The 19,580-nt window shown below is 51.9% G+C and overlaps 1 protein-coding gene across 2 annotated transcripts in view; it reads left to right on the forward strand.

The window, feature by feature from the left end:
* The first annotated feature begins 9,764 nt into the window (after positions 1-9,764).
* The window catches only part of THBS2 (thrombospondin 2), a 28,712-nt gene continuing 18,896 nt past the window's right edge, over positions 9,765-19,580 (forward strand). Inside the window, exons 1-5 of one of the 2 annotated variants that reach the window (XM_057527890.1) lie at positions 9,765-10,012; positions 12,696-12,764; positions 14,186-14,742; positions 15,918-16,002; positions 18,575-18,771. In XM_057527890.1, the coding sequence (XP_057383873.1) occupies positions 12,719-12,764; positions 14,186-14,742; positions 15,918-16,002; positions 18,575-18,771 (885 nt within the window). In that variant the 5' untranslated portion in view covers positions 9,765-10,012; positions 12,696-12,718. The remainder of the gene's footprint in view (positions 10,013-12,695; positions 12,765-14,185; positions 14,743-15,917; positions 16,003-18,574; positions 18,772-19,580) is intronic. The other variant, XM_057527891.1, reaches the window with a different exon arrangement.

The following is a 19,580-nucleotide window of genomic DNA, read 5'->3' on the forward strand; positions in this document are numbered from 1 at the left end:
AATTTTCTTCTCATTGTAGGTTCTATTTTTTTTCATTATTGCATATACAGTACTCTTTGATTATATACCAGATGTGAATTTTACTTTGTGGCATGCTGGATATCCCTATATATATTCTTATATTCTATTCTACTTTGGGATCCAGTTAAGTTGCTTGAGGACAGTATAATCTTCTCAGGCCCTGCTTTTAAGATTCATGAGGTGGGATGACAGCAGCACTTGGTTTAAGGCTACTTAAGGCCAGAGCTTTCTGATCATTGTACTCAATACACCATGAAACACAAATAAAACTATAATGACATATCACCTCATGCTCATAGTATATATATGCATATATATGTATATATATATATACACACACATACATAGTCACTATAGAGTGACTATTATAAACAAACAAATAGAAAGTAACAAGTGTTGGTGAGGATGTAGAGAAATTGTCACCCTGTGCACTCTTGGTGGGAATGTACAATGGTACAGCCACTATATAAAACCAGGATGACAATTCCCTGAAATTAAAAACAGAATTACCATGTGATCCAGCAATTCGACTCAGTATGGTTCTTTTAAGTCCTAGCCAGAGAGATTAGGCAAGAAAAAGAAATACAAGTCATCCAAATCCGAGAGGAAGAAGTAAAATTATCTCTGGAGATGACATGATCTTATATGTAAAAAACTCTAAAGACTCCACACACACACACATAACTGTTGAAACTAATAAACAAATTCATCATAGTTGCAGGATACAAAATCAACATACAAAAATCAGTTGTGTTTTTATACAGCAAATAAATTATTTGAAAAAGAAATTAAGAAAACAGTCCCACATATAATAGACTCAAAAATGAAAATAATAAAAATGAAATTGTGTAGATAGGAATATGAGCATATTTTAAAGATTCCTAGAGATAGCTGTAGATGTGTGTACTAGGTATTAGGAGAAATACAAAGAAAACATTGAAATTTGAGTTAAATTGTATTATTGTCATATGATGCTCTTATACCATAGGCTTGCTTTGGGTGTCAGATAGTCCAAAACTTATTTTGTTTTACCCAATTTTACTTAGGTTTTGGATCACCAGCTTTACTTTTGAATTGACAATTTCAGTTTAAAATATGTACGTTACTGTACTTCTAGATTCTTTTCACCATGCTAGGTGCTTTATCAAATTAATAGAAATTTAAGTTAAATCAATTAATTAAGAACTTCTTATGTGGACTTTTTTTACTGCTCTTCTGAATGGGGAAAATAAAATATTTTATACAAATTTACAAGCAAAGAAAATTTCTATTTTTTTCCATTTTTCAGTAGCTTCAAAAATTGAAAGAATGAAATTCATAGGATAAGAAACACTTTCGGGATCAAATGTTTGAATTAAAAGAGTTTCCTTTTATACTGCCTTAATAATATCAGCTCACTTTTTTTTTTTTTTTTTAAATTTATTTATTTAATTAATTAATTTATTTATTTTTGGCTGTGCTGGGTCTTCGGTTCGTGCGAGGGCTTTCTCTAGTTGCGGTAAGTGGGGGCCACTCTTCATCGCGGTGCGGGGACCGCTCTTCATCGCGGTGCGCGGGCCTTTCACCATCGCGGCCCCTCCCGCTGCGGGGCACAGGCTCCAGACGCGCAGGCCCAGCAGCCGTGGCCCACGGGCCCAGCCGCTCCGCGGCATGTGGGATCTTCCCAGACCAGGGCTCGAACCCGTGTCCCCTGCATTAGCAGGCAGATTCTCAACCACTGCGCCACCAGGGAAGCCCTCAGCTCACTTTTGGTTCATCCTATTCACTGAAGGGTCAAGATATTCATTAAGGAATAAATTCATTCTCGGTGTGAGTATTGTTAGACAGCTCATTACTAAACCGTACCCAATGAGAAATTCCATTCATCAGAGGAATCCTTTGGCTTTCTCTTCTTTCAGTCTTTGATTTTTGTCCATATAAGTTGTGATAGTTAATTTTTTGTGCCATCTCGACTGGGCCATGGGGAGCCCAGACATTTGGCCAAGCTTTATTCTGTGAAGGTATTTTTGGATGTGATTAACATTTGAATCTGTAGACTAAGTAAAGCAGATTGCCCTCTCTAATGTGGGTAGGCCTTAACGAATCAGCTGAAGGCCTGAATAGAATGAAAATGCTGACCCTCCCTTGAACATGAGGGTACTCTCCTCGCCTGACTGTCTTTGAAGTGGGACATCGGCTTTTTCCCCCTTTTGGACGTGACTGAAACATCAGCTCCTCCTGGGTGCCCTGAGTGGAAAAGCACCCTCAGTTCTCCGGGGGTCAGGACTCTGGACAAGGACTGGACTTAAACGATCAGCTCTCCTGGGCCTCAAGCCTGATGACTGCAGATCTGAAACTTGTCAGCCTCCATAATGGTGTGAGTCAATTCCTTATAATCAATCTTTCTGTATATATGTACCTCCTATTTGTTCTGTTTCTCTGGAGAGCCCTGACTAACACATAAGGTTTACCAAATACTATTTGAAATGATCCAAAACTGAGTAGAAAATGAAGACCCTGACCCTTCTTATGAGGTCATGCAGCTTAGGACATCTTGCAAAATTTGGCCTTATCACTAACTTGCAAGGGCTTTGAAAAGAAAGGAGATGCTTCTAAACTCTTTTCTGTGATTGCACTCTGCAAAAGGTTAATCTTGCTCAATACTGGGAGCCATATTTACATCTGTCGTGCTAACTGAGATATTTTATAATCGCTGGGATTCTTCTGCCCTTCCTGACTGAATTCCACAGCAACAATGCATGCACATGTGCACACACCAAGCGAGCGGCGAGCACAACGCCGGTTGGCCTGAAAATCTTTCCATTTCGTCTCTTTGCTCAGATTCCTGCTCCCTAATTACAAAAACATTGTACAAATGTCAGTCACGTGAATCTGTTTGTGGAGACCCATCGCCATGTGTGCATTCTCCAAGGACACAGCGCAGACTGATTCGGCACAAGTCCTTTCCCCTGAAAGACATTGAGCAAAACCCTGAAGAAGTGAAGCAAATTCAGGGAAAACTCTGCAGAAACACCATGTTGACACAACGCCCTTCACTGACCCTTTGTGTTGACGGCCCAGGGTGTCTGTGGTGGTCATGTCCATTTGGGGCCCTGGTGCGGCTGGGAGACCCTGGTTTCCTGTGTATCGTGTATCAGAGTTTGGCCATCTTTAGGGTTTGAGGAAAAGAAGAGCACCGGTTGGTTGTCTGTATGGAGTTACTCGACATCAATGTGCGTGATAAGATCCTTATCAAAGGAAACTAAGCGGATACTTTGTCCTTGCCGCTCTGCTGAGGGCGGGGGTTATTCTTCGGCGTCAAGAACGGGGGACCTTACAGGTGGGGCGGGGGCAGCTTTTATCGGAGGTTCTGGGAGGAACAGAGACAGCTGCAGCCACCTTCTGGAGGGTTCCTTGGCAGACGCCTCGGTGTCCTGCGTGGGACCAGTGACAATGCTCCCACGGGGCCTTGGGTGGACCAGCGTCTGCTTCCCTGAGGGGGAGGACCCTCCTTACTGATGCCGGGTTTCCTCCCGCTCCAGCCGAGGAAACGCCCCCAGACTGTCTTCCGCTCCCTTTTCTTTCTCCCTTTCTGCATTCCCTGCTTTATCACAATCCAGTTATACACCTGCTGACTGTCCCCCAGGATCTCGCTTGACCATTGGTTCCTCGTTAAGCAGCTTTCTGGTGCTGACTGTGGGCTGATGTGGAGCCTGGGCTGAGAAAACGGTGTTGCCGGCGTAGTTCTGAGGCAGAAGCAGCCCTCACATCGCTTTAGATTCTTCCTGAGCAGCAGTAGCAGCGGCTGAGACTTGGCTTTCAGGCCTGTAGACCGCCTCTCCACCAGGCGCAGCGAGGAATTCTGTAGGAAGTAGCCCTTTGGAGCCTGTCAGCCCCTTCAAGCCTCAGCCTCACGCCTGCAACATTCCCAGAGACCAGCCTGGTCCAGGCACATGGTGTATATTGACTTTATACTGATTGGCTTAGCAAAAGAAAACAGATGTTACTCAGTGAACTTCTGCTGGGTAACCAGAAGTCCTCCTCTGATGCACAAGGCAAGGATAGATGGCATTCAGGATGGAGTCACCAGGGGAGCCCCCATCCCTGCCGCAGTGACGCCGAGAGTGGGCGTCTGTGCCCACACCCCTGGGGCACGTCCCCCAGGCTCGGGCCATAGCCCTGGAGAGGGGGTGGGTGAGCCCCTGCTGTCCTGGACCCTCGGTTCTCCTGGAGGTCACAGGCCAGTGAGAGGGAGGCACCCCCTCCAGGAATCCGCAGATAAGCTCAGAGTAAATGGCGTCCTGAGAGATAAGAGGACAGTGGGAAGTGGCAGGTGCAGAGAGGGGTCTTGGTTGGCTGAGCCTGTAGGAGACTTCGAAGCTGAGACCTGAGCTACTTTAGCAGAAAGAACCAGCCGTCTGACAGCTGTCGGGTAAGTGTTTCGGGCAGAAGGGGTAGCAAGTTCAAGGTCCCTGAGAATAGCATTTGAGGCACAGAAAGGTGACGGGGTGGGGGAGGGGAGCCCAAAGGAGACAAGAAAGGGGGAGGGGGAGGGGCGGCGACGGAAGTTGGGGAGGGAGGTCACTGGGAGGGTGTCAGCAGGGCACTCCGGGTGTCACTCCTGCAGTGTCCCTCCAGTCACTCTGGGGGATGACTGCAGGGGGGCAGGCACAGCGGTTGAGGCTCTCTTGCCCCTGCAGGCGGCTGAGGGCTTGCGGGGCACCAGGCACTTCCCCAGCCCCCTGTGGGCTCACAGGTCCCTGGAGAGGTACTGGGGTTCCCAGTCATTCGCTGTCATTTAGTCGGTGCAGACGGGCTGACTCGCGGGAGCTGCGCGAGGTGTGGGGCCCCGGACTCCGCATCCCAGAGGCTGGCAGGCCTGGCCCTCGGCCCCAGCGGAGTCTGGGGCTTCTGCGGTGGGAGGGACAGACGGGGAGAGTGACGTCTCGGCCCAGGCTGGGGGTGGGCTGCTCCCAGCCTTGCAGATGTGGGATCCGGAGTTCCAGGGAGAGGTAAGACCAGGATAACTCACCGGCCTGGGCTCGAGGAGCCGCGTCCTCTGTGGAGGGTGGATGAGGAAGGCTTCTGTGCACGTGGGTTTACATCCGATGGCGCGTTTGAACAGAAGTAGGACAGGTGAGTCTACAGCCAGACGGGGCTGGGCCTGGCTGGGGTGAGGCCTGAAACCCGACAGGATGACCGGATGAGTGAGCCCGGAGGCCAGGGGGCCAGCCAGGAGGAGACCTGACACCGGGAGCTGAGCGTCAGGTGTGGGAGTGCAGGACACAGCTGAGGGAAGGGGTCCAGCGCACTCGGAAAGCGCCGCCTGGCCTCACCCGGCCCCGCGCTGCTGCAGCCAGGTCCCCGTGATCCCCGGGGTCCCCCACTGGATCAAGAACCTGCAACATTTGTCTTTTCACAGTGTCTCGGAGGGTTTGTAAAGCAGCAAACACGGGGAGAGTGCAGAGATGCAGCGTTTCGTAGCTCAGAACGCTGATGGGAGGACAGAGCACAGCCCTGGGCCTGAGAGCAGCCCCGGCTCCCTCCCGGCTGTGCGGTGGGACTAGAGCTTCAGGGGTCACTGTGGCCTCTCTGCCCTCTGGCCTGGAGCCATAAAGTGGTGTCCCCTGCTTGGTAAGCATCCCCACCGCGTGCTGGGGACCCTGGAGGGGGACCTCGTTCCACCTGCTGACGTTGCCAGAAGAGCACAGAGCCCTGGGCTGGCGCAGAACCGGGCTCCGACTCGGTGCGATTTGCAGTGTGCCTGTCTCACGGGGAGGAAGCGAGGCCCAGGGCGGGGCGTTGGCAGTGTCGCGGACGGCTTGGGGCTGGATCCAGGCTTTCCGCTCTCGCTGCCTCGTTTCACAGCCTCCCCAGCTTCTGCCCGGCCTCACGTGGGCCGAGGCCGCTGGCCACCTCCTCAACCCCTAGCATTTCTGGGCGGCTGCTCCCTTCCCACCGGGACTGGAAATAACCCGCGATCTCGTCCTGTCTGGCCTCCATTCACGGGACCCTTTGTTCAGGAATCCTCTCCTGCTCCCGGCGCCCCACACCCTCATGTCAGAATCACACGTGGTTGTTTCTCCTCTGCTGTCGGGCAGGGCAGAGCGAGTTCCAGGAACCCTCCGCCCACAGGAGGGTGAGAAAGCCCTTTGCTGACTCAGGGCCAGGAGAGCATAAGAGGAAACAGATGCCTGCAGCTGCGGTGTCTCCGTCCAGGGCTCCCAGCTCCCTGCGCCCGGCTCCGGTCCTGCGCCCTCGCCGGCTCCGCCCCTGCAGCCCCACCGGCTCAGCACTGTGAGGGTCAGGTGGTCCCGGCCCCCCGCCCTCACCTCCAGACCCCCTCGGTTCCCGCAGAGACCAAGATCCCGGAGCGAGGGGTGCTCGGAACGCCCCAGGGGGCCGCGCTGGGCTGACTCTCCTTCGATTCCACCCAAACCTCACCTGCTCAGAGTTTCCACGTCAGAAGAGCTCAGAGGTCATTTTGTTGGTGTGTTTGTGAACCCACTGGCTCCTTCTCTAGCTCAAAAGGTATTTATGGTGCATCTGCAGCACCGGGTACAGAGCAGACCCCGTCCTCTGGCCAACGGGCCCGCGTGTGCCAGGACCGTCCTGCATTCCTGGTGAATCCCCGGCCGCGTCTCCTTCAGGGTCCATGGCCATCAGGTGACGCTCAGGTGTTCATTGTGACTGGAAGTCGCTGACAAACAGGGAGCTGCCAGGAACGAGCGGGGATCTCACCCTGGTTCCCTGGTACGTAAATTCTAGTTTTGCTCCAGAGACACGAAGACACCTTTTCCAGAGGCTTCTCCAGGCATCTGGAGTCAGCGGCGTGGCCCCCTAGGCGTTTGCTCTGGTCCCCTCTCCATCCCGCCCATCCTTCCCCCTCCTGCCCCAGGGGCCACGTCCATCTAAAGTCCAGTGTCTGGAGCTGAGCACCTGCCCGGTGGGGCTGGATGGGGGGAATTCTACCTGCACTGGGCACTTCTGTGGGAACACAGCCCGGCCTAGGCACCTGGGGTGAGAGCTGCACCCCGTACCCCACCCTCTGTGTAGGACGCCCTAAACAGGGTGATGTTTGATCCCGTTGCAGGAACCTGCCTGGCCCCCATCTGTCCTCCTCATCCCAGAGCCCCTGATTCCCGACCAGACTCAGAGTCATCGCCAGGCTGACCCCGTCCCCAGCTGGGGATGGCCACTGGCCCAGTCAGTAGCTGGTCCTGCTGTCCTGACGTAGCTTGCCTCCCTCCAGTCCCCCCGGGCCTCCCACAATGACTGTGAAAATGAAAGTTTCTGGAACCTGGCAGTGCATCTGCGTTGGTCTCCTGGGGCTGCTGTAACAAAGTGCCACAAGCTGGGTGGCTTGAAACAGCACTGGTGAATTCTCTCACCATCTGGAGGCTGGACCTCTGAGGTCCAGGTGCAGGCAGGCCTGTGCTCCCTCCGGAGGCTCTGGGGAGGTCCTCCTGCTTCTGGGGCTGCATGATCCTCAGGTTCCTTGGCTTGTGGCCGCACCCCTCCCATCTCTGCTTCTGTCCTCACATGGTCTCCTGTGTCCCAATGTCCTTCTTGTGATAAGGACACCAGTCACTGGATGTAGGTCCCCCTCCTCCAGTACGACCTCATCTGCAGAGACCGTGTCTCCAAACAGTGTCCGGTCACAGGCTCCAGGTGGGCACGCACTGGGGGATGTGAACCAGCCTGCTTTGGCCCTTCCTTCCCCTCTTCTGTTAGATGCACACTTTCCTCACCCCCGAACACTGATATTCTGCTCAAGTGTCTGTTGACTCTTCAGAATTCCCGTTTGCCGGCTGTGACCGACTTTGCTTTGTGGTTCGTGGTCACACGTCCCTCTGTCCCGTGGTGGCCGCCCAGGACCTTCTGTGCCTGCCCCACCCTCCAGTGCCCCCCGTGCAGCGGAACTGCCGAGTCCAGCTCCCCCTTCGGAGGAAACCTCTCCTCTGGAGCCCTAGCAAGGTGGCCCCCCTGGCCAAGCGCTCCTCTGACCTGGCGCTGCTTGTGGTCTGTTCTCCTCATCAACCACGAAGGTGCCGGGACTCCTGCTCAGCCCGTGTGCCCCTGAGGTGCTCAGCACAGCAGGACTTCCTGTCTTAAAGCTCGCTGGGTGAGTGGCTGTCAGACGGGTGGGGAGATAAAGAAGGGCACTGACGGCTCCGTCTGCTGGCAGACAGGGCGTGAGGGTTTAACCCCCGCTTTCTGGACAAGGAACAGCCAACCCGTCAGCAAAGTCAGGTCAACTAGCAAATCAACAATTCTCCACTAAAAAGGCTCTAAGGGAAACTGGGTTATACATTCGTCTTTGGAGTCTGAGATAACATCAACTTAGTTACATAGAGTCCAGGTTTTTAAATTTAAACGATGACTGTGTCACCAATTAGTTGACCAAAAGCAAGATATCTTACCTTGAACAAGACATATACTATATATTCTTTGAGTCAAGTTTCTTCTTTCTCTGTACATCAGAAATTGATATTGTTTACCCGGTAATAAATGTACAGTCACCATAAACAAAGGCTTTCAGAAAATGCAAACAGTGGGCAAAGGTCATGGTCCTGCTCCGTTACAAGCCCTCTCCCTGCCCCACTCCATCCTCCAAACCCCCAGTGACGCCCTGGCTAGACTGCAGTGTGGTTGGCTCTGTGTGCACCTGCTGCCCCTCTGTGGCCCCCACCTGGCAAGGACCAAGGTGTAGAGGGTGCAGGTCCCTCAGCAACGTTACCCCATCAGATTCCAAGGTGGCTTAGAGCAAACTCCCTCTAACACCCTTTAGCTGAGACTTGACCTGTTGACTGCTGGCCACACCGCTGCCCGGTACCTCGGAGGTCGTCAGCCCATGCAGCAGACCACACCTCCTCTTCTGTCTGCGGTCCAGCCTGGCCTTGGGGATGCCTCACCTCCTCCCTCCATCCACCTGCTCCTCATCCAACCCCTCCTCCGCCCATACCTCCACCATCCAGCACTCTTTCTGCCCACTCCACCCCTGACCCCCTCCTCATCCACCCTGTCTCCCATCCATCTCCTCCCTCCATCCAGGGTCCAGCCTGGCCTCAGGGGATGTGTGAGCTCTGGGAAGTAGCAGGGAGTCTGGCTGTTGCTATTCTTCCTTCTCGAGGCTTCCTGCTGCACGACCCGCTCATCGGGCTGTCCTGGTAAGCGAGCTTGTGGAAGCTGACCACGGCTTGTTCATGCCGCTGGGAAAGCCTGTGCCAGAGGCTCTTGGCCGCACACTGGGCGTCCCCAGGGAGAGGCCATCCTAGGGGGTCCAGGCTGAGCTCATGAAGTAGAATTTGGATGAAAATAATTCCCCATCCTGTTTCTCTGTCATCTAGGTGATGTGTTGACTTCCTTTTGGATTAAATATCGTACTTTCTGCACGTGATAAATGAATTCATCCGTATAACTTCATCAGTAGATGGACTGATCATTTCCACCCACTTACTCTTCTGCGTTTTATTGATTGTTACTTATTTGGTTTAGAAAGACCATTCTCACTTTGGGTAATGTGAACCAGATCTGAAGCCTACAACTTGCATTCTTTCTCCTAAGCGAAAAGGGGAGTTCCAGCCAATCTTGCTGGTTTTATTTATAGCATTTTATTTCCTGAGAGAAGACAGGAAAAGTCAGTCTTCCCCTCACTCATCTGGCTTCTCCTCTGTGGTCCCCCAGCTGCGGGTCGGAGCAGGGGTGGGGCTACGGGTGTGGGGGGAGGCTGGACCGGACCGGTGCCCGGTGCTCCAGCAAATGCGAGATCAGAGGAGGAATTATGTCATTTCTCCGAAGGAGTGAGTTCAGTGTGCTTCTGCGTGTGTCTGACTGACAGCCCCACACAGGACCCAGCGCATATAAGGAGCGCCTGCTTCCCGGCGGGTACCGAGCTCTGAGCCCAGGTCCTCTGCTGAGTGGGGCTGGGTCTCCTCCCGGACCCTCATACCTCCGGGACCCCATTCCCAACTCTGAGAGAAGTCATCCCTGCAGGATTTCCACATACCAGGTAAGAGCTTTTTTAAAATTTACCAAAACATTTCATTGTAGTTTAATTTTCAGAAAAGGCTCTTTTTGATTCTAAGAGGGGAGAAGGAGAAAGTGCAGAATAGGTTTACAGTAAGGAGGGGGCATGCCTATTAGCACCTAAACAGCAAACCTGTCTTCACTGTGTATTTGTGCTGCTCAGTTGGAAAACGGAGGCAAGTAAACTCCTTTTCAGCGCTTTATTCGCAGGAACGATGCTGTGACCTTCCCGGGCTTTCGCATCACCTGAGGATTCTTGTTACTTTCGTGCATGTACCTGCCTGGAAACTTGGGCAGAGGCTTCTGTTTTCAGCTACAAAATAAGACGTTTCCACATAAAGTTTGTTATTGAGGTGCGGCCATGAGAAAGAAGCTAGAAAAAAATTGTTCCTCAGGACGTGGAAAATAAGCAGAGAGGTTATAGAGACAAATTCTAAACATTTTTCACAGCTGACAAGTGTTTTTGAACGTTCTTAATGAATGATATTTAGTAAGTCTGTGAAGAGTGTTCTGACTGTCCGTGGACTCCAGCTGTTCTTGAAAGTTTGGGGAATAATTTGCAGATGAAAAGGCAGCGGGGAATTAGTGTGACTTCTGTAAATCCGAGTTGGGTTCCTTTGGGGGAAATCACGGCACTCTCCACCGAGGGAAGGAGGTATTTCTCAGTGAAGTTATGTTTGCTTTGATTGTTGATATAAAACGAATTTTAAAAGATCTTTACAAGTTCTAATGATATTCTGTTGCAGACGGCTTTGGAAACCTTTCCTTTGGAAAAAATATGACCTTAAGCAAGCACTAAATGTGTGAAGTGAGGCGTAGGATATGGGAGCGTGTGTCCCCGTCCCTATGGTGTGTGTCGTAGGATATCATACGTGTTGCCTTCTAAGAACACAGGACTTGATAAGGCTGTACCAGCCATACCCGCGACTCCGACCCTGCCGTGTTCTTTTTTGCTGTCGCGACCCCCTGAGATAAGATGGGACAGATGGCAGAGTGCCGCTACTTCTGCTTAGAATCAGAGGATTTGATTTTGTTAGCAACAGAGTTCAGTGTACTCCCTGGAGGCTGATAGGAAGCTGAGCCTCCAGAATTTGGAAATTTACATTTTGGATGGAGCTTGTCTTTGCCAGAGGCAGTGGTCACTGCTGTCTGCAGGGGACAGAGGTGCACGTGTGGCTGAAGGGGGAAAAGACCCGAGCTTTGCAGACGTGCCTGCCCACCGTTTACTCTGAAACACTCGCGTAGTGTCCACTGAGTGCCAAGTGCTAGTCTAAGTCCCTTACGAGGGTTCACTCGTGCAGCTCAGCCCTCTTGAGTCCTAGTAACATCCTTACTGTCACTCGTACTGCGCTGGGTGGTCCTGGGACAGCGCATTCTAACGAGCAGCCATGCGCCCTGTGCTTGCTGGGCTTCATAAGCCTTTACAGACACTAACTTGCTTGATTTAGTTCTCACAATAACCCCATGAGTAGAAAATTTACATGCCTATTCTTCATTCTACAGAGGAGGAGACTGAGACCAGAGAGGGTAAGTAAGTTTCCCCAGGTTGCACAGAGGGTGCCTGACAAGGCAGCTCTGAGCCCGGCCCGGCGGGGGCTTGCATGGGTACACAGCTGGCTCCTCGATGTGCAGGTGGAACTCAGCGAAATTCTGGACTTGCTGTGGAAAGACTGAAAGAAAGTGTCTGGATCCCAGGGGGAAACCTGAGGGTCCTGCATGGACCCCGCTTCCCCAGGGGATGGTCCCCATCTTGGGGGGAATGGGTAGTTCCAGGTTCCCAGATCCTTCTGGAGAGGGGACTCCTTGGATTTCTTCATCACTGAGAAGCTCAGGATCTTTGAAGCCCTAAGCAGGGAGGGGTGAGGGTCTCAGCTTGGCTTCGCCTCAGCGGGACGCAGTGTGTCGCTGGAGGGGCGTTGGGACCACGTGCTCAGCGGGGAGACCAGGAGGCCGAGCAGGGGTTAACGGTGGAACGGGCTCCTGGCCAGTCTCTGACTTCTGGGCCAGTGTCTGCTAAGCCTGCCAACTGAGAATCCTCAAGAATGGAAAAACAGGCCTCAGGAAAATAGCAAAGCAGAGTAAAAATGATTACTGAGTAGAAGACTATTTTTTTTTTTGTAATTATGATCCACCAAACTAAGTTTACTTCTGACTCATATACAGTTAATATTTATTCTATTTAATTAAGTCATGTGCAACTTTTTTCTTGGCTATTTACACAAACTGTCTTCATAGGTTATTTTCCCCAAGCTGACATTTTTCTGAATTCAAACTTCCTGGGTTTACATCCTGGCTACACCTTTCAGTGGCATCATTGCTCTGGGCAAGCACTTAACTTCTCTGAACTCCACTTACCCGTCAGTAAAATGGAGATGATAATAATAGTTGTTGCCTCCTAGGTCATCATGAGTGTTAAATAATATGAATATTTAGGACGCCATTAGCACAGTGCTTGTCAGCAAATGCTAGACCAGTGAATACCAGCTACAGTTAGAAGAATCCATTGGAAAAGCACATTTCCTATCTAGCTTTAACGGCCCACAAATCCATGTGTTTCTGATTTTCCTGTACAAATTCTTCTTAAATGGTCGTATGAGTAAAAATTCCGATGTACACTAGACGTTGAGGTTATGTGTTCGGAAGTAACAGGTCTGATTTATCTGCAGGGGTCCAGCTGGGCAGAGGCAGGATGCTGTGGTCACTGTTGGTGCTGGCCTTCTGGCCCTGCGCTCGGGGTGAGTGTGGACCGCGCCCCCCCCCCCCCCCCCGCTGGTGACCCGGGCTCCCGGAGCAAGCCTCACCTGCGGGAGGAGGATGGACAGAGTGGAGGCCTGGATGGAGCACCTCACCTCTTGGAACCTTCTTAACGTAGTTTAAGATAAATCCTCAATTACTTTTGAGTCCATACACCAGGAAATCATTTATTTTTGGGAAATCCAGGTGGTAGAGAAAGATACCCTCCGACCTGGAGATGCAGTCTTCTGCTGGGCGCTTTTCGCCTTTTTTCGTATGTGATATTTACAACATACTAAACTTTTTGGTGTCTTATAACTTCTTTCCTTCCCACTTTTTTTTTTTTTTTGCTCTTAAAAATGTATTTCTTTTCTTACATGTGTTTCTTTTCTTACAACGTGTGTTTCTTTTCTTACAACGTGATTTTTAATGACTGTATAATATTCCATTGGAAGGTAACCCCCAGTATTTTTAGGTCAATTCCCGTTTGCTTTACACATCCCATCTACACTAGTATAAATGATGCCTCATGGAATACTGCCGTGAATACGTATATCCTAGAGTTTGTGATTATATATTTAGGACAGCTCCCCAAAGTAAAATTGCTGAGTCAAAGGTTTTAATTATTTTAAGGATTTTTGATATATGGGCAAACAGCTCTATTGCAGGTAGTAGAATGACACTTCTATCAACAACACTATGTGTTATAATGCTTTAATTTGCCAAGTATTAGATGAAAAGTTATTCTCTGTTTAAACTTTCTGTTCAGAAAATTATTGTGAATGACTTAAAGCGCTAGGATTTGGTGAGGTCTGACAGCGTCTCTTTGCAGTAGTTTAGACGGTGACTTAAGGCCATTCATTTGTGTCCTTATGGCTCATCGCCTCTCAGATGCCCCCCTGCAGGGTGAGCTCTGAGTGGGAGCACGTCTTTCTACAAAACGAGGGATTCCCACGTGACGAGCTCAAGTCAGCTGATCTGTCTAAGAAAGCGACGTGAAATGTAATCGCTTTCTAATAACGCGCCAGTGGCAAGACCGGAGGTGCACGTCCCTGCAGGATGCCTTTCTGGGCAATCAGATGCTAGAAAGAAGGTCGCCTTCGAGCTTCAGCTCTGGGTGGAAGGGCAGGTGGCCATGGTCCTGGTCCGGGAGCAGGGGGGACCGGGTATGACCTGGACGCTGCATCCTTCCTGGAGGAAGGCTGGCTGGGCAAAGCATCAGCTGGTCTGAAGAGAGGGCCCCTGACTGGTCAAGGGCGGAGCCGGTCCTGCGGAAGCAGATGTCCGGGGAGGGAGGATAGCGGGGGGTTTCGAGGAATAAAGCCCTAGCACCCCGGTGAGGAAGCGGGAGACTTGGGGCCCCGAGATGAGGATGCCCGTGCCTCCTGCTCCCCGTGACCTCCTTGCTCTGCTCCCCGGGCAGCCGGCGACCAGGACGAGGACACTGCCTTCGACCTCTTCAGCATCAGCAACATCAACCGCAAGACCATCGGGGCCAAGCAGTTCCGGGGGCCGGACCCCAGCGTGCCCGCCTACCGCTTCGTGCGCTTTGACTACATCCCTCCGGTGAGCGCGGAGTATCTGGATCGGATCGCCGAGGCCATGCGGCAGAAAGAGGGCTTCTTCCTGACGGCCAGCCTGAAGCAGGACCGCAAGTCCAGGGGCACTCTGCTGGCACTGGAGGGCCCAGGCGCCGCACACAGGCAGTTTGAGATCGTGTCCAATGGCCCCGCCGACACCCTGGACCTCACGTACTGGGTGGACGGCACCCAGCACGTCATCTCCCTGGAGGACGTGGGCCTGGCTGATTCCCAGTGGAAGAACATCACCGTGCAGGTGACCGGAGAGACCTACAGCCTCTACGTGGGCTGCGACCTGATGGACAGCTTCACGCTGGACGAGCCCTTTTACGAGCAGCTGAAGACAGAGAAGAGCAGGATGTACGTGGCCAAGGGCCCCGCCCGAGAGAGTCACTTCAGGGTAGGTTCTGCGGGACGCAGCCTAGGGCCTGGGGACCCCAGTGAGGGCCCCGCGTAGTGCGCTGCCTTGTTGAGGGGTCGGGTGTGGCCTTGGAGAAGCAGACACACGTGCACCTACCTACAACAAGCTCCACGTGCACAATGCACACCCACTGGCACATGCAATCATGTACACGTACACACACTATACACGTATACACACGCATGCACACACACTCATAGACACTCTTACGTGCATACACAGCACACACGGCTTTCTGCACCAGGAATGAGCAGAGCCAGCTGTCACAGGTGCCTTTTCTTAGCTGCACAAATGGTCACCGATTTCCTGATTGAAGATTGATTTGATGATTGAGGAATCAACCCCATTCAAATGTCTCTATAATCCCAGACCCCCAGATTCCAGTTCAGTACTGACATGACCGGATGACAGGAGAGAAAACTATGTTTTCTAAGGAAGGAGCTATTGATTTATGAGGGAATAGTTCCATGTTTACCTCAGTTAAAATATTTTTTACAGGAGGATCTTTCTAAATGCAAGTGTTTAGAAGCTGCAGTGGAGGGTTAGTAACTATTCTCCCCCAGGTGTGTGTGTATTCTTTGGAAATAAATGTATGGTTAGACTCAGTTATTTCAGTAAAGGCCTAGAGATGCTGGTCATGGTCTCTGGCCATTGTCAGGAAGCCCCCCAGGCCCACGTGGCCGACTGGCCTGGCTGGGACGAGCCCCTCACTGTCACAGGGCGGACGGCCTGGTCTCATAGCTGTACCGTCTGTTCCGTGGTTGGAGCACTGCACGTTCCTGAGACCGACGGCCGCGTGTGGGAACACCAGGCACCCTCAGAGTCCCCTGCAGAGAGAGTGTGGCCCCCGCTGTCCCCTGAGCGTGTTCAGAAGACAACCCTTGCCATGCCTCTGGGGGCCACCGCCCCTTCTCTAAGACACTCTTCCTTCTCCTCGGGTCGACCCCACTGTCTGCCTCTTGCCTCAAACGAAGCTTCAAAGTAACATATACAGATAACCCATTAATGAGATTTCAGACCTGCTGAGGGTAAAAGCGCAGAAGAAAATGTTCTCACTGCTATAAGGTTACATCTTGTATTTTTGAAATATCGTTTAATGTGGCGTCGAACATTTGCTGTTTATCCAACTCTGTTTCTTTCCTTGTACATTTCAGGGTTTGCTGCAGAACGTCTACCTGGTGTTTGAAAACTCTGTGGAAGATCTTCTGAGCAAGAAAGGTTGTCAGCAAAGCCAGGGAGGTAGGTGTCTGAGCTGCGTGTGGTGCCCCATGCCCCACCTCTAACGGGTTCCTCCTCTGGTGTGTGGGGAGGGGCCGGTGACACATAAGTCAACATGTTGGAATATGTTTCAAGTGCCGCCATGGCCTTGAATGAGTTCGCTGGCCAGCTTGGATGTGTTGGCCTCTGAAACAATACATTGCTTGAAGGATTAATTATGAATATATTATTTTAATTATCCAATATAATCCATTTTACATGCCAAAAAATAAATCCCTGGCATTTTAACATGATTTTAAATACATGCAACTATTCCAGTCTACTGATGTGTGAAGATCATCTTAATAAGATAACACCACAGATGTTTTTCCAACCTGGTTTATGGAAGTTTTTTATACTATTCACAACTGTTGATACAGCCTTATTATGAAAATGGATGCCACTTGAATCATTGACAGATAATCCCACGCTGTCTGTCGATTGCATTTTGAATTTACATTCAACCATAATTTGTCAACATTGTCTTGAGCATTTGATATTTGAAGGTCACCATGCCGGGCTTTTTGAATGCAATGTGTCATTTCATCTTCAAAACCCCTTGAGTTGGGCTCATCCACTTTCCTCACTTTACAAATAAAGAAGCGAGGTGCCAGGAGGGCCCGCTAATTGTCGGGGGAGTGGCCTGTGAGCATCGGAGCAGCGCACCTCCCGCCCCCAGGCTGAGTCCCACACAAGAGGCTCTTATCTGCCACGTGATCCCATTTTCCGATTTACTTCCATTAAAAGCCTTCTTCATGTCAACTGTAAGCAAATATAAATTGTTCTTGTATGGATCCTTGCGTAAGGACACGTAGGATTTGATGTCTGTAATGCACAGTTGTGGCTTTGTGACCCAGCCCTTGACCCCGGAGCGGGAGTGCTGGCTTGACGGTTCAGAGCCCGGGGCCCCGAGTGCTGGCATCGCAGGCAACACCCGAGTCTTTCCGTCCAAGGCCGTCCACCTTTCAATCTGTGCGTCTTTCAACAGTTGGCCAGTTGAGTTCAGGGAAGGAAAGAAATTAAATTGTGACTTTTGGTGGCCTGCACAGTGAGAGGACCTTATAAGGCCTCCTGTCACACACCCTCAGCTCCAAACTCGCTGAGCACCACAGCCTCTGAAGCTCTGGACCACATCCCATCCCAAACCGCCAGCTCCAGCTGAAATGCCAATATCAGCCCCTTCGGATTAGGTCATAGTCTTTTTTTGTGGGGAGGTGAGGTCATAAAAAAGCAAAAGTTCTAAAAAGGCTAAGACAGTACTAACTGACATCCCACAGGACACAGAAAGAGAAGGTGGTCCCGGGGGCCCTGATGGAGGGAGACTTGCTTGTCTCTAGATAAGAGCTTAGCATCCTTGGAAGCGATCACCCGGCGGGGTGGGCATGTCTCTGTGACAGAGAAAAGGAAAGGGGTCACTTGACCCTCGATGGGGGGCGGAGAGTGGACGTGGCCCTCACCCCGGTCCCTGCCCTGCATGCCACGAACGGGGGGTGTCCTATCCTGAGGAAGGGCTCTGCCTGTCTTCCATGAGGTGGTCGTGGGACTTCCAGGCACTTTTGTTGTTGCTGTATTTTTATTCTTCTACATACATGTAGTGATTAATATGCTTATGTCTGTACGGTTATATATGGTTTTAGGTCTGGTGAGTCTGAGGTATCAAGGTGAGTTGCAACAAGGATTTACAACCAAGTAACAAAACTCGATCATAGACTGTCTGACAGAATTATAACATTGACAAGTCGTAACTCAGTAACGGAACGTATCAGACAAGACAGCTGAGCATCACTGCAGAGAGGACACTGGGGCTGGCTTGCCGGCCGCACCCCAGCTGGCCAAGCTCCCGCGAGGGCGACACCCGTCACAGCACTTGCCCAGATCACTTTTGTAACTAGTGGCATAGCCGCGTGTGTCCCACGTTCAGGGACTTCCAGGGGCTTGTACTGTTTCTGGGGTAGTGAGCTCTGAGCCCATGGTTGGGATTCTGCCTTTCGGGGGTCTCGTGAGGCCAGCAGAGAAATGACGAAATGACTCATTTAGCAAGAAAAGAACTGAATTTGCCTTAATGCAGTAGCCAAAAGAAAAGGTGTCTGGAATGGAAAAATGGGATAAATGAGGAGTGAAAGGAGTTGTCGGAATTTATGGAGAATATGGGGCTGGAAACAGGTTTAGGGTGGGGGACAAAAAGAAGGAACTTATCTTAGATAATAAATTATATAAATATTTATATAAAAACAAGAGAAACAGGAAATTGTTGCCTCTGATGAGTTTGAACACGATGCAGGATGCAGATGTACGTCTCCGAGGCGTTTTGCATTTTTCCATCCCTGAGCTGAACTTTCGCTCTGCTGATGGGTGGTGTCTCAGGCTCAGTCCCCACGGTGCTGTGCGGTGGGCAGCGCCCTTTGGTACAAGCAGGGCCGTAATGGGAAACACCCCCACCAGCTCTCGGGTTCTTGGGCGCCACGTAGCTCAAGTGCTCTGGATAGCGCCCTGCGGGCCCGGCCAGGCTGTGGCCAGAGGCCGGCGGGCTCACTCTTCCGTGTCTTCCCCGCAGCCGAAGCCAACGCCATCAGCGAGAACACGGAGACGCTGCACCTGAGCCCCCCAGTCTCCATGGAGCACGTGGGCCGGGGCGAGGACAAGGGCCCGGAGGTGTGCGAGCAGTCCTGCGAGGAGCTGGGCAGCATGATCAGGGAGCTGTCAGGGCTGCACGTCATCGTGAACCAGCTCCACGAGAACCTGCGCAAAGTGGTGGGTGCCCGGGGACCCTCCTCGAACCACGAGTAACCTCGGCTGTCCACCATTAGCCAGCACTATCCACCACGACCCCCGACTAGCCACTGCTAGCCAGGAGTAACCACCCGGCTCCCTGGACGAACAGGCTGGCGGTCCCGGATGTGTGGTTAAATGCCGTGTGGCTAGAGGGCGGGAGAGGGATGCTTCTGGAAAATGTGCCCACGGGCCATGGCCTTCCTCTCAGTCCTTCAGCCCTGGGGATTCGTCTCCCAGGAAACAGAAAGCCTGCACACGGAGGGAGGCACGTTCATGTAAAGAATGGCGTTCAGAGCGGACCTGTCCCCGAAGGCACGAGGTCATAACAGGCAAATTGGTTTTCCTCTCCACAGCACGTCGAGGGGGAGAGCACGTGCCTCAAGTCTTAGGAAGCGTGCTTCAGGGCTCAGAGCAGGTTGCTGGCAGCAAGCAGCCTCCGCTGGCCCATCCTCCCGCCATGTCGTCCTCAGGCTGAGCTCAGCCCGAAGGAAGCTCGTGCCCCGGGGCGGGGGGCAAGGCCGAGGGAAAGAATAACAGAGGGGAGGGGTCCCCAGGCCCCTGAGGCTCTGCTCCACCCAAGGGCCCTGAGCGGGTTCTGACTCGAGTCCTGGATGGGGCACTTCTGCTCCAGCTAGGGTGCTGGCTGGGCAGTACCCATGACAAGTGTGGCTTCTGGAATGTTCTACCATGTGCTGGGCGGGGGCAGGAGCGGGAGGGGGAGTAAGACCACCCTCCCCCCCAGCGCTCACCACCTCATGGAGCCTCCAGGGCTGGGGGCGCCGAGACCA

The sequence above is a fragment of the Balaenoptera acutorostrata genome, chromosome 14, assembly GCF_949987535.1.
Source record: "Balaenoptera acutorostrata chromosome 14, mBalAcu1.1, whole genome shotgun sequence".
NCBI classification, from domain to species: domain Eukaryota; kingdom Metazoa; phylum Chordata; class Mammalia; order Artiodactyla; family Balaenopteridae; genus Balaenoptera; species Balaenoptera acutorostrata.